Raw genomic sequence first — 13,999 nt, 5'->3', positions numbered from 1 at the left:
ATGGCTGGGCTGAAAGTGAATACATTATAAATAGATTACATGCTACATATCTATACAGTGAACCATAGAGTAGAGCTATGGTCTTTGAAGAATAACTAGTTCCTTGAGGGTCTGGTCCAAGAAAAGGGAGTGCCCAACCTATAAGGAAAGCAAAGTTATACGAGTTTCCCAATGACAAAGGTCAATAGCAGTTGACATTTGGGTTCAAATCAGGACTTGACACTAATGGTAGCCAACTAGCCACACACTTGTAGAAATTCAGTTTTGGCCAGTGTTTTTCGATTTCCACTAGCCAGTGAAGCTAGCAAACAAACTGAAATTGTCATAACATCTAACTTGTCACTGGCCACTTGGCTAGTAAGTTGAAAAGTTAGTGTTGAGCTCTGTCAAATAGAGCCAGAGGTTTCACTAAAAGCTGGTTATCAGCTGTCTATCACTGCCCATGAGTCCTCTTACTGCTGTCTATTGAGCCTGCGAGCTGGCTCTCATGTTTAAGTCTTGCCTTAGGACCCCTTTTCTAAGGACAGCTACCCACTACTATATCAACAGCTGCTTAAGCAAAAAGCTGTTGAAACCTGCTGTATAGCACGTCAGTAAAAGACTTTGTAAGGGTACTAACACACAAGAAATGAATGCCAAAGACATACCAGCCTGCCAGAAGATAGATTAAGGCCATCCCCCTTGGCTCACACTCTCCACCAACCTAATGAATTAAAATAGAGTGGTTACTTATATGCCCCATGCCTAGTCTCAACCAACTACACATCTGAACCAGACAATTGGACACTTCCTTTGCATTTTGTTGGTTTGTCAACAACAATTATGTGATAATGTTTTTCCTTCACGGTCAGGTATAAACTAACCTGTAGTTTTCCCGAACTGCAACCCATAAGCAGAGTAACAGCTCGACAATCCAACCTTTGAATGTCATCACCCTGCAGAAATTCGCGCCCAGTGCCATGACCAAAATATCTAGAAAGAATATTGATGCGATGATTAAAGCAACAACAACAATAAAACTTTCTACTGTAGATACCCTTATCTGAAAATGTTTATCGCATCTAGAACTAAGTATGGGATCATGTTTACTGCAGGTGCTCTCCACTGATATATCAGTTGAGAGTCAGTCAACACTTGGGTGACACTTGGTCGATAGTCAGTTGGCACTTGGTTGATGGTTGGTTCACAGCTGGCCGATACTTGGTTGAGACTTGGTCGACAGTTGATGGTCAATATCTTTACCGATACATTGACCGACTGTCAGCCAAATGTCAACCAACATATCGGTCAAATGTTAACTGACTCTCGACAAATAATTATGTCAACCGATGTATTGGTTGAGAGCACCTACAGTAAATATGATCCTTAATAAGTGTAACAGTTGTATTATGGACCCAGTTTAGCAGCTAAGCAACTGCAACTCACGCAAGAGCATCAAATGTCATATAAAAAGGGTCATAGATACTGATTTCACTTCTAAAATAAAAAAAAAACACCATCTCCCCTGTTTCAGTTGTAATTTGCGTATAGTTCAGTCAATGTAACATAAATCATTACTGGTAGTAACTGATACAGACATATCAGAATGACAATAACATGGGTCATCCAACCTAATTAGTCACACAAGCAAAATTTCAAGTATGTATAAAAGAAACCCAAAGTACCTTTGTCTCTATCTTAGTCAACTTATTTAACATTTAAGAGTCATGATTCTCAGTATTTCAGCACTGACAGCTCTGCAAATATCCAACCTCTACGACCTTTTCAATTTTCTACTTTGTCAATGGCAGGCTTAGAAATTTTCAGGGTTTCAGAACTAGGGTTTATTTTAGAGGTATGCATATCAGAGGGGTGTGAGGGGAACCTTCTTTTCAAAAACTTTGTAAGAGCCAAATTCTTTATATTCCCCCTGATCTGTTGTATACATTTCTTGGTAGAGAACTTGTAATGTTTAAAGATGGAAGCCGACATTCTCAAATGGAGGAAAATGTCACCAGTACATGACAGTTTTTGTTGGGAAGAAGGAGAGGGGTAAATTGCAGGCTGATGAGAGATAGGAAGCATACCAGAAGCTTGCTGTTCTTGACAGAGGGGGCCCATTTAAAAGGAGATCTACTGGAGTGCTTTTAGTTATTCACATGAACAGGTCATGGACAGTCAAAGCTGATGGGAGACCCTAGAATAGTGCACTGGACTCCGGGTTGAGAGGTCTGGGTTGGAGTACTGGCTGGGTTAGCGTGTCGTGTTTGTGGGCAAAACACTTTACTCTCACAGTGCCTCTCTTCACCCAGAAGGACTAATGGCTTCTGCCGAATTGTCGGGGGGGGGGGGTGAGTGGTAATACTCCTAGTTGGCTGTGTGGGCCAATAGGCCCCTTACTGGAGCCTTTACAATAACTCACATGAACAGGTCATGGTCAGTTAAAGCACTCCTGAACTCTTCCTGTGTGGGAGCCTTTCCTGTGATACCTTGCCATCCATCTTCGCTGCAAGTGACAACAATTATTCATATAAGCTGGATTATACAAGCATTTTGATTGGTTTGTACTTGTGATCTATTAAAAAACAGATGCAAGAGTAATGTCACCATCAACAATATTTTGCTTTCTTATTGTTTAAAACCATTACATGCTGCCAAAATGCCAAAATCAGTGACACACTTGGCTGGGCTTCCTGTGCCACTTTTTATTCTTACTACATTTTGATGTCATCTGTGATCTATTACTAAACAGACACACAGCAACATTGAATCTATTTGTTCAGTTTATAATATATTGGTGTTACCTCTATCAACTTGTATAGCCTAGTTTAATATATAAGAAACACAACATCAGGTCTTTCTTCTGTTTCATTTGCTTCAATCGTTTGCTTGTGTTTTGTACCTTTCAAACCACTTCTGAAACATTTTCTAGGTGTTGGGTAGGTTATTCTCAGGCAACTGTCTTTGACACGATAACTATCAAGAGAAATGCAGAAAAAAATATTAACTGACAATGAATATCAAGGTATTAAAAAGCTAAGAATCTGGCACAAAAGTTGTTGTGGTAGGCAACCACATTTCAAAAGACCTTCATTCAATTCAATCAATTGACAATTTTTCCTGTATGCTTACCTTGGCTAATAGATAATGAAATGACAAACACTTTTTTTGTATCAGATCACAACTTCTTTTCATAAAATTACAAACCATTATTGTGAGGGAGAATTATGCTCCAGAAACCAAATGAGCCAGTTCTTTACACAAGGTCTAACCCAAACCATGGTTTACACAATCAGTGGGCATCACGGTTGTTATAATTAATTAAAATAAATTTCTTTCCACTGTTGACAGCATAGCAGAGATAAAAATCAATATGGTTCTGGGAGAAAACATGACAGTTGTTTGAGAAACAAGTCAGGTCTTCAAACTTTCAAAGACCTCTTAATGGAATGTGTACCTTGGAAAAAAGAAATTGCAGAGATGGGACCCTTGTCACAGGTTGGTCAAACAGGATGGGTATGCTTTCCCATGGAAGATGCTGAATATCCTATGAATCATAAAATACAGATCAATTTGATTTATAGATATGCCAGAAATTGACTCTGGTTTCAAACATTGTAGAAGAGTACGTCCCAATACTGAATGAGTTGATAAGTAAGATCTGCTACCACAATTTAGGCACACATCTTGCAATTACAGCATATCTGTGCATGCCCATAAATCTACCTTAGTGTCTGAACACTTTGAATATAATGGTGAGCAACCAGTACCCATTACACTAATGTTGCAAATGACCACTTTTTAAACTAATATGGAATGTCAGTCCATTACGGATGCCTTTCCTCCCACCCTTGTGTTTGGCAAAGCTTTGATTCCTTGACAGTTCACCAACATCTATTTACAAAGAACCCACATATTGGTTGTTCAGTTTTCAGGTCTTCAGAGCTAGAGCTAGAATACATTTAATGGCTGATTACTAAACAAATGTAAGACCTAAAAAAGCTGGTTCTTACTTTTCCAAGAGTTAGGATTACAGGATGACGAGGAATGTTCTCTGCAGAGTGACCTCCAGACCTGAGAAGGAATTTTGTTGTCATCAATAATTTCTCGAGAGTACAAGTAATGAAGGTAAGAAAGAAAATTAACCTTTATGTTCCCTCAAACCTGTTTATGCAGCTTTTCTTGTCTGTATCTTCAAATAGCTTGTCAGTGAGGTTCTGAACTTCATCAAGTAGCTGAAACATGCAATGTGAGAGATCATGAAATGAGAGATGATTACTTAAGGGCCAAGGATGAGGAACCTCCCTTTGTCTCTAGTAGCTAAGACTAAACACATTCTCCTGTCAGGCAATTGACGATGATAAACCAATAGAGTGCAATTTTATCAAACACCAAATAATCAAAACAAAAATAATCACAACAGCTTATTGCAATACAGGTTGAGAAGAAAAAAACCAGAGGGTTGCTATGTCTGGGAAACACAAGTGGACCAAATTACAATTTAGTTAATGTAAGTAGTTGCTAAATCTGACTTAAGCCCTTCATTAGAGTGAAGAGTTAGCCCTATGCTTTGACAAAAGCAGTGAAATTCCAACTTACTCTAGACACTTGATTATGAATTCTTTGATTGCAACAAAATTTTCTTGTTCTTACTTTTTCAAAAGAAGTTAAGGTAGCATCCATGGCAGTAATTTCAATCAGTGCTTCAGCAGTTTCTTTTCTTGACAAGCAAAATGACGAATCTATGAGGACCTACAACAAACAAAGGACACTTAATAATAAAAATATTAATAATGACAATGGGATTTAGCTGGGGGCATTCCATGAGGTGGTTCTTCTTGTCCACTGGTTTAAAGTGAAATGTTGAAATGTTGGTTTTTGTGGAGGGAGGAAAACCAAGGAACCTGTATAAAAACCCTTGGAGCAAGGACATACCCACCCACATACCACATATGACACCAGGTCTGGGAATTGAACCTGTGGAACAGCAGGGAGGTGAGTGCTCTTGCCACTCAACCATCCCTAGTTTCCATTCGGTTACTATGCAAGGTTTTGCTACTTCAATTGTCATCTTTGGGTCAAGCACCAAAGATGGCACACAAATCATAACAAAGATTGATGGACAAAACATTTTTCATACAATCTGCCATCCTTATAACTCGGGAAACTCTGATTGATTCATGCACAACATACTTCAAGCAAATGATTATCAGGACAACATCCACACAGGATTGAAACTTTCTCTTCCAACTCTCTGGCAAAGGATGCTATTGATTCACAATACTCTTCATCAATAGGCTGACCAAGAGGAACTCCTCTCCATCTTCCAAGCCAAGAACCTTCAAGTTTCTCCAAAAGGTTCTAAAGAAATGACCATAATTATTACAATTTAGACTTTCAGTTATGTCATAGGAGAGGATACACATTCATGGCTCGTGAGAGTTGAAATGTTGATCACCTTCATTCTCCTGTCAAGCCTTGTCCTTAGTGTCCACCACTCGGTTGTGTTGTTAATATTCATGCTTTTGATGCTGTCATTCATTATGTCTGTAAATTCCTCCAATAATCCAGACTGGAACAGCTTTGAAAGATCCACAACAACTTTGTCTCCCTTTACAAAATAAGTTGTTTCAGTCAATAGTTAATTAGGTTAATTTACTTCGCCAACCCTGTTCTTGTGCTTTTATCATTACTTACAGACTTTCTAGTGGTTAAATGAGAAATTATCTACTAGTAAGCTCAGGTTATCCCCAGTGTTTTCTCAGATATCCAGACAGTTTGCTCAGACGTATTTCTAGTGATCTTCTAGAATAAAGAGGTATTGTGAGAATTCAGTGTTTTACCCAAAAACCCCTCATGGTGACCTTGGACAAAGCTTACACCTGCACTACAGAATCTCAACTGACTGTAAGCTACTACCTCCTCCAACATAGAGGTGAGAGGTCCACTCTCCCTAAATACAACAACAGAGTAACCGCAATATAACCAAGTTGTTACAAACACATCGACATACAGTGCAATCCTTGTTCTGTGCTTCTCCAGATGTTGTGTTAATCTTAACCACAGCAGGATCACAGTCAGCCCTTACCCTGCAGATCAGCAGTTCTCTGTCCTTGCTTACTGGATGTGTGAAGGTTTCCAAAGTGCAAACAGTCCACTCTAGAAAACAATAATTCTAATTTCTTACCTTGTCAATATCACACTATAGGATTATTGCCAAAAGTCATTATTTGCTCAACGTAACAAATTAAATTTCAGTTCTACTTGTCAAAGGAACTAAAAATTCATGGCAAATGTAATCATCAGTTCTATGTGTAGCATGAGCGGAAGAATTGGGAAGAGTCAAATGAGGTGGTCTGGTAACAAAAAGTTTTTAACAAAGTCATTTTGCTTAAAGAATTATGTTAAATTAGTGATAATTACATTTCGCTAGAAAAAAATATTCTCCTGTTATAAGAGTCACACTGTTCTACAAACCAATCCTGAGAAAGTTGAACAGTTAAACACTTTCTTTGAAGCTGGTTTGGCTGCATAACACAGCTGAAAGCTCGCTATTGCTTGTAAAATAACTATAATGTACCTTTAGGCATGTTCTGCAATAGGGAAATTTCTTCAGGAGTGAAGAGACCGTGTTTGTATCTCTCAGTTGCACACAAGGAAAACTTCATGATGTTTCAAGTCTTGACCAGGGCAGCCAGTTTTTGGTGAGCAGTATTAGTTGAAGAGTCATCAAGTGACAAGGAGGAAAGACGTTCTGCAAGCTTCACCAGATCTCCTTTGTTTTCCTAACAGACAAAAAGGAAATAACAAAATAAAGAGAAATCTACTTGTAGATTTATTAAGTTCCCTGCTCTGGCATCCCATGTTCTAGTTCCCTGTTGACATCCCATGTCTTACAGTAGTTCCCTGTTCTGGCATCCATGTTCTAGTTCCCTGTTCTGTAATCCCCTGTTCTGGCAGCCATGTTCTAGTTCCTTCTTCTGGCATCAAAGGTTCTAGTTCCTTGTTTTTGCATCCCATATAAAGGAGCAGATAAACTTTGAGTCACTCAGTGCCACAGTAATTGGGGATACCAGTAAACACGGAGAGTTGTGTGCCATGTCTAAGAGGTAAAAGCATCCAACTGGCTTTCACAAGGTCACGAAAAATCTCTCTCTTTTGTATACATAACAAATAGAAGTCTATCAAATGCAACAGTAGCTACAAGTACTCACAAGCAAAGGTGTTATCATATATACCAAAGGTTTAGAAAAATCCTTTGCTATTCTCCTAAAATAACAAAACCACAGGGATTCAATTGAAAATATCCCTGGTCACTAGTCAGTGAAGTCATCTTTAATTAATTTGAGTTGAAACTTCAACTTAAATTAACAAAAAGGATGTAAACTTTGCCATTATCTTTGTAGTCTAGATGAGTCTTCTAAAAACTAGTTCCAAATTAATCTTTAGAGGTAAACAATTCCCCTTTGGCATCTTTACTATAGCTAAGACATCTTGCTCTATGGGGACATAAGAAGTTGAAATGAAATTTGTTTATACATTTGCCGTAATTGCAAAAAAAAAAAAAAAGAAAAAATCTGAAAAATAACTGTTTTGCTGGTTTGGACAAGGCAAATTTACCAATTACCAGCAGATTAATTCAATGTTGAATTCACATCAGGGGAATAAAACAAAAGAAATTAACCCTTCATTTTCAGCACAACTTCATGTTCAGCAAACAATTTTTAAGATCTTACTTTATTCTCTTTCCTGTTCTGGTAACAGCTTGATGTCTAAGAGTAACAGACAAGGACAGTTAATATTATCCTCAAAATTCTCTCATCTAAAATTTTGGATTGATGCTCCTTGACTTTCTGATCTAGTGTGGGTCCAAAAGTTTAACAGAGCTTTTACTAAACATTAATAAATCACCTGTATGGTAGGCAAAATTGCCTTGCTAGTGCAACACCATCCACAAACTGCCTCAAAGCTTCCCTCACAGCTCCCTGATGAGCATACAGCTGACCAACTTGTAACAGGGATGAGAGCAAGTCATTTAGGATTGACTAACTAGAAAGGTTTTGGCCAGAACTTTAATTTCTGATGTGGCTAGCAAATCTGCACAAACAAAAGGAATAGATGCCAAAATATGTGATTAAAAGTTTAATAATAAAACAGAAGAAAACTCTCCCATGTTTCAGGCCAGTTTGATTGCACTTTTCTCTATATTTTAATCAGGATAATAACACATCCAATTACAAGCACAACTCTATCTCAAAGCCTGAATTAGGATTGCAAGGTATTGCCAACCACATGATTTAGGTATATATTATCAGGGGCTTCATTAATGTTTTCTGCAGGAGGGAAACTGGTTTTCACAGGCGGGCAAAACTCTTTGAACTGAACTTCTTTATAAGATAAACTTTCCTCCAGACCGTCAAATCAGGTGGGCAAAACCGTCCTCACAACCAGTCAATTTGCCCGGTGCCTGGCCCTTAATGAAACCCCTGTATTATCCCAGTCATCAGAACACATTGTCCCTAGTAGAAGCTCATAGAAATCAGGGGCACTACTTTGCAAGCAGGGCTCTGCAGAATTGTGTCAAGAATAAAAGGAAACAAAAATTCCTCAATCACCTTACCCAACAAATTTTCCTTTTGCTTGTGTGTCTGTTTGCCAGTACAAAACGCATCTAAACCAAAGATTTCTTCAGCCATTTGTGTTAGTTTATGAAGTGCATCCATAGCCCATTCCAGGAGTCAGTGAACCAAGTAGAGGATCTCAACAATGATAATACTAAAAAAAATAACTGTCACCTGGGAATTACTCATAAACTCATGAATTGATTCACTGATCAAAAATTATCTGGTTGAACAGACTGTTTTGTTGGTACTAAGTCTGCCTAAATTTTCACAGGTCACTTGGCGACGGTTTATGAAAACAATGAAATAAAAAATCAATATTGGGGAGCTGGGATTGGGCGGTGGTGAGGTCACTCGCCTCCCATTAGTTCAATTCTTGGACCTGGTGTCACATGTGGGTTGAGTTTGTTGTTAGTTTTCTTCCTTGCTCCAAGGATCTTTCTAAAGGTCTCCAAAAACAAACACTCCAAATTCCAATTAGACCTAGTATCAGTGGACAAGAAGAGCCATCTTATGGAATATCCACTGCTAAATTCCCATTTCCATTATGAAAAAGTTACTGAGAAAAAGTTACTGTGGAGAAGAGTAGATCTAAGTTTTGGAAAGAGGAATTTCCAAAGAAGAAGAGTGAACTTACCAACTGTTATCTTAAATTTGTGGATTGTGGGTGGGAGCATTGCATATTCGCAGCAAATTGATTTCCATCTGGCTTTCAACAGGTGGGACTTGTAACTCTTGTGTGTGAAGACTTCACTCTGCAGTGCTTCCTTCAGGGAGACCTCCCCTTCCGCATACTCAACATTAATCAATGAAAACCACGACTGACACACACATCACAAACTGAACAATCCCGTGTTTACACGTACTGACTATTATAGACCTGTTTAATTGGTATTTCCTCCTATACCGTATATTGTATAATATACATGAAAAAATTTCTCAGGTCTGATTGGTTAAGATGAGCGCAGTTTTCAGTTAATTCAGTGCAGAAGAGAGTTAATTCAGTACAGAAGAGGGTTAATTCAGTGCAAAGAAAGAAACAAACCAGACATTCTGATTGGTCAGAATAATTGGTCAATGTCAATGTCAAGGTCAATGTCACTTGCAGGATTTCAATAAATTATTTTTGCATGTGATGCATGCGCTTTTCTTCCGCGTAGTTATGAGAAGCTACCTCGTATTTTTTCATGTATATTATTAATACATAATCACATGATTTTCTCGTGCAATTTGGAATAAATAATCACTTGTAAATGTTTTCAAAGATCACAAATTGCACTCACCCTATGGGCTCATGAAATTTTGTTAGTCTTTGAAAAAATTTACTCGTGCTTATTTATTCCAAATTGCACTCAAAATCATGTGATTACTATACAAATTGGATTTCCCTGCTGCTCTCAGAGGCTAGCTGGCCCACAGTTTCCTTGCCTAAAGCTATTCCAAGTTCTTCAGCACAAAGAAAAATCACCAACATGGAGCTAGAGTACCACGTATACATGTATGCCTGCATGATGAATGCTTGTTTAACCCTTTGACTCCCATGTCAGAGACCAAGACAGGAATTCTCCTTACAACATCAGTACAATGTCAAGCAGACAAGTGAGGAGAATAAAGAAAAAAATCAATTGTAGAGGATTATTTAGTTAATCCAATACCAAATTTTCCAAACTTACATCACGAGAAGTGTTTGGCAGACAGTAAGTAGAGTTAGTTAAAGCAGTGATAGGGTTAATAATGATTTTGATTTTTCATACCTTTCCTGTGACTAGCAAATAGTGACTCTTGGCCAACAAGAACTGAACCCATGAAGTACTGCAGGGCTCAAATCTATCAACCAGGTTACTTGTATGAGACAGAATAATTGAAGCATGTGACAAGTCCAGAATGTCACACAATGAGTGAACAGCATCACTTAGGGCACACAATCCATTATCCAGCATATCTTTGGTACCAACTGACTGGGATATACTGGCAGCCATGCAAAGAGCACGAGCTTTTTTTAAGGGCTGCAAGAAAACAATTCATTCATTGAATGAATAAGGGGGGTAAGATTCTGATGGGAAACTGTTGTAAATTAAAATAGTAAATAGTCTTTATTTCACTGATAAAATACATATCAAGTGTTACATATAAAGTGTAATGGGCTAAAATGTGTATTAATTACTTACAGCCAAGTTATGCTTAAAACCAAGTCTATTAATAAAAGAATTTTTAAAACGCTCAGTATTGCAAAGCGGATATAAATTATTGGCTTAACTTGCCTAAGCCTAAGGGTAGCAGAGTTAATCCTGGGAAGGGAGTGGTGCAATGGAAGATGTTCCCACACGCTTAATTTTTTGAAGATACCCATATGTTGTGCTGCATCAGATGGGGCAGATGGGGGGGTGGAATTATAAGTACATATAATTTGGTTTCATCAGCTGAGTTGATAATGTACATGCCAATCGGATGCTGAAAACAATTTCTGAAGCTGATGTTTCAAGTATTAACCCTTCACCATTTGCTCTGATAAAGGGCTTAACCTTGGAATATCAGCTTTAGAAATTCTTTGCTGCGGCCAATTAAGATTTATTAACCCAGTTGATACAACCAAATTATCTTGTAATAACCTCCAACAATGCAGAACCTACATTATTCATTACACCACTGATAACAAAGGCAAGGATCCTCACTGTATAAAATTTACCAGTCGAGATAAAAAAGACCTGACTGGAGAAAATCATTCTTTTCTGTTGAGTGATAGCCTTTTCCTTCAAATACTTAAATCTCTTAAAACTGCTGTCATTTCTTATACCGAAACATTTTTTTAACATTTCCATTGCCATGGTCATGTTGTGACAGGACTGCATGAACAGTTAATTGCCTGTGGGAAATCCAAATCGTCACCAATGAAAGTACGTAGCAGGTTTCACCTGTTTTAAAAGCCCAAACATTTCAGCGGTGATAGGCAAGTAATGATATGTCTCTTCAGGATTAATAAGACGGTCCAGGTCAACCTAGAACATAAAAAAAAAATTCAGTGAGAATAACATTCATGCAAGATTAAATGTATTGTATACAGTGGGAGATGCAGTAACCCAATGGTTAGTATGCTGTACTGCGGGTCAAGAGGTCTGGGTCTGAGAACTGGCTGGGTCATTTTGCTGTGTCCACTTGGGCAAAACACAGCTTTCTTTTCTATCACGTGCCTCTCTGTAACCAGGAGTACAGATGAAAAGCCTGCCAAGTGATAAAATGCTGGGGGAAGGGGATAACCTTGCAATGGACTAGCATCCCATCTTGGGGGAGTAGTAATACGCCTAGTTGCTTAGCCCTTTAACTCCCAGAAATGATTTAAACATGTATCTTCTCCCTTTAAAGCCCATACATGATTCAACAGGTAATGAGAATACTTGAACTTATCATGTAGAAGTTGTTCTCTTGATCTAACACCAAATTCTTATAACTTATTTACAAGGAAATGTGTAGCAGCTAGACACCTTCCTACAGGATTTAGCCTTGGTAACTTGAAAGAAAGAAAATTTTATTTTGAAATTGAAGGTTCTTTTATCAAAATAAGCAGTATTGCTTCATTTTAGCTGTTTTTGATCGCTCGGTTGTGGGGATTTTGCACTTTTTCGGACAGTTCCGTTGTTAGCTTGAAGTGCGGAACTATTCTCCAAAAAAAAAATCATGTTCTACTATCAAACTTTTTTTATTCTTCAAATATGTTCTTTATTAGATTGTTCAAAGCAAATACCTGAAAAAAGAATCGGGTGTCACCGTGCTTGTTTCCTCACAGACTGCAGTGAAAGGTGGACATGGTTTACAGATCGTAGTGACAGGGCAGAATAACCTCTGCGCATGTGCGAGATGTCATTACAACAAGATCAAAAATTTCGGCGCGTACGTGATGCGTGGTTCTTTCCTGTTCAGTTGAATAACAACAAGAAAGGATCTGAAAATCTTCTATTATTTTTGCACCTAAACACAAATATCTCCTTTTTATGCTTTGGAAATTGAAAATTTGAACAATCCGAAGTTTTTCCCCAAAGAAATGCCGAGAAATACGAGAAAACTTGTCGTTAGCGCGGTAAATATTCTGAGCTTTGGAGACGACTTTTGATTCAACCGCCACGACGCGTTCTTCGTTTCGATTTACACTCGTCTGCTTCGTTTGAGAAAGAAATGATGTTTGGGAGACATTGATGGCAACATGAGAGTTTGGAAAAGTGTCGCTAGAGGTGAGTATTACGATCTTAGTTTGTTTTGTAATCAAAACGGCACCTTTCTTGCGCTAGTCGTACGTTAATATTTAAGTGAATACAAACGCTGTGTGTTATACCATGCCAGATGACACCGCGGAAATACGTTTTTTAGGGCACGATACAGTATTTTACTGGTCAGCGGACACCTCAACGAATCCACGAAATGCCGGTAACTTTTACAATGTTTTTCGCCGTCAGTCAAATCGACAGCGTAAAAAGTCAAAACTTAGAAAGAATACTGTAAACTTAGCTTTGAAACTCGGCTCACCTTTTGGATAGTTTTAAAGCTCAATTATATAATTTGCCAAAGCCGAACTGAAGTTGCACACGATATGAAATTGTTGTTTTTCGCTGGCGGCTCCGTGGCAACTAAGGTTTGTTGTTTATAAAAGAGCTTATGCATCAAGGCTAACAATGAGACGATTTTTGAATGGTTGAGGCGGTGATCCGAGGACGCTGCACTATCAGGTCTGTAAAGCAGTGGCTTGAGCCGTATAAATCGGCATGTCAACGGCATTTCGGTCAGATTCGCCGAAAAGAAGACAACACATGCCCGTGTAGCACGGCCACCCTATCCCCACTTGTTACTGTATGTATCATAGTTGGCCAAAAAACCTATGACTGTACCATGCATAGGACTGAAGCCCCCAAAAGTACAAAGACTGGCTCAACTAGAGGAAGAATAAACCGAGGTATGCTTTAAGTACAAAATGCTCATTATAATGATAATAAAGAAGTTTTCACTTTCCACCTTAGTTTGTAATTTTTTTTTTCTGAGAAGCTGCAATTTTATTTCTGAGCAATAGTTTTACTTTCCCAACAAGTATTTCTCATCACAATTATGAATAATTTGTAGTATGTCTTTATTTTAAGCTGCTTTTCCCTCACTAATCATTTTATTTTATTTATTTTTGCTTTTTCTTTTCTTTCTTTACTAACTTAATGCCATCTGCAACATAAAATGTACTGAGCTAACAGAATACTTCTTCTTTATTTAGCTCCCTGATTCACAAAGTAACATTACCATATTGGTACTACTAGAAAACAAATTTTTAAGAAACAAAACTACTGTAAGGTAAAATAATTATTATAATATAATTTAATCTATGTGAATAAAGCACTGCATTGTCTTTTCTCGTATTGCACCAGCCT

General features: G+C 38.0%; 1 protein-coding gene across 2 annotated transcripts; it reads right to left on the bottom strand.

Annotated features, from left to right (window-relative positions):
- Nucleotides 1-918: 918 nt before the first annotated feature.
- Nucleotides 919-12,477, bottom strand: LOC148719550 (separin-like). 2 transcript variants are annotated; one of them, XM_088741135.1, is made up of 17 exons: nucleotides 12,340-12,477; nucleotides 11,513-11,596; nucleotides 9,238-10,606; nucleotides 8,600-8,754; nucleotides 7,891-8,076; nucleotides 7,716-7,751; nucleotides 6,560-7,081; nucleotides 5,993-6,138; nucleotides 5,438-5,590; nucleotides 5,173-5,340; nucleotides 4,633-4,731; nucleotides 4,144-4,214; nucleotides 3,993-4,053; nucleotides 3,437-3,526; nucleotides 2,882-2,955; nucleotides 2,402-2,485; nucleotides 919-972 (listed from the first exon to the last, which is right to left on the bottom strand). In XM_088741135.1, the coding sequence occupies exons 7-15, from the start codon at nucleotides 6,645-6,647 to the stop codon at nucleotides 2,908-2,910; spliced, it is 924 nt and encodes a 307-aa protein (XP_088597261.1). In that variant the 5' UTR covers nucleotides 6,648-7,081; nucleotides 7,716-7,751; nucleotides 7,891-8,076; nucleotides 8,600-8,754; nucleotides 9,238-10,606; nucleotides 11,513-11,596; nucleotides 12,340-12,477; the 3' UTR covers nucleotides 919-972; nucleotides 2,402-2,485; nucleotides 2,882-2,907. The 2 variants fall into 2 exon arrangements, with proteins under 2 accessions (XP_088597261.1, XP_088597260.1); XM_088741134.1 differs by lacking the exons at nucleotides 7,716-7,751; nucleotides 7,891-8,076; nucleotides 8,600-8,754; ... (1 more) ...; nucleotides 11,513-11,596; nucleotides 12,340-12,477 and adding an exon at nucleotides 7,194-7,709 and having other exon boundaries at nucleotides 4,579-4,731; nucleotides 6,560-6,764.
- Nucleotides 12,478-13,999: the final 1,522 nt, after the last annotated feature.

Source organism: Stylophora pistillata, chromosome 12 (genome assembly GCF_964205215.1).
Source record: "Stylophora pistillata chromosome 12, jaStyPist1.2, whole genome shotgun sequence".
NCBI lineage: Eukaryota > Metazoa > Cnidaria > Anthozoa > Scleractinia > Pocilloporidae > Stylophora > Stylophora pistillata.
The sequence above is the reverse complement of the archived record's forward strand: the minus strand, read 5'-3'. Positions and strand labels throughout refer to the sequence as shown.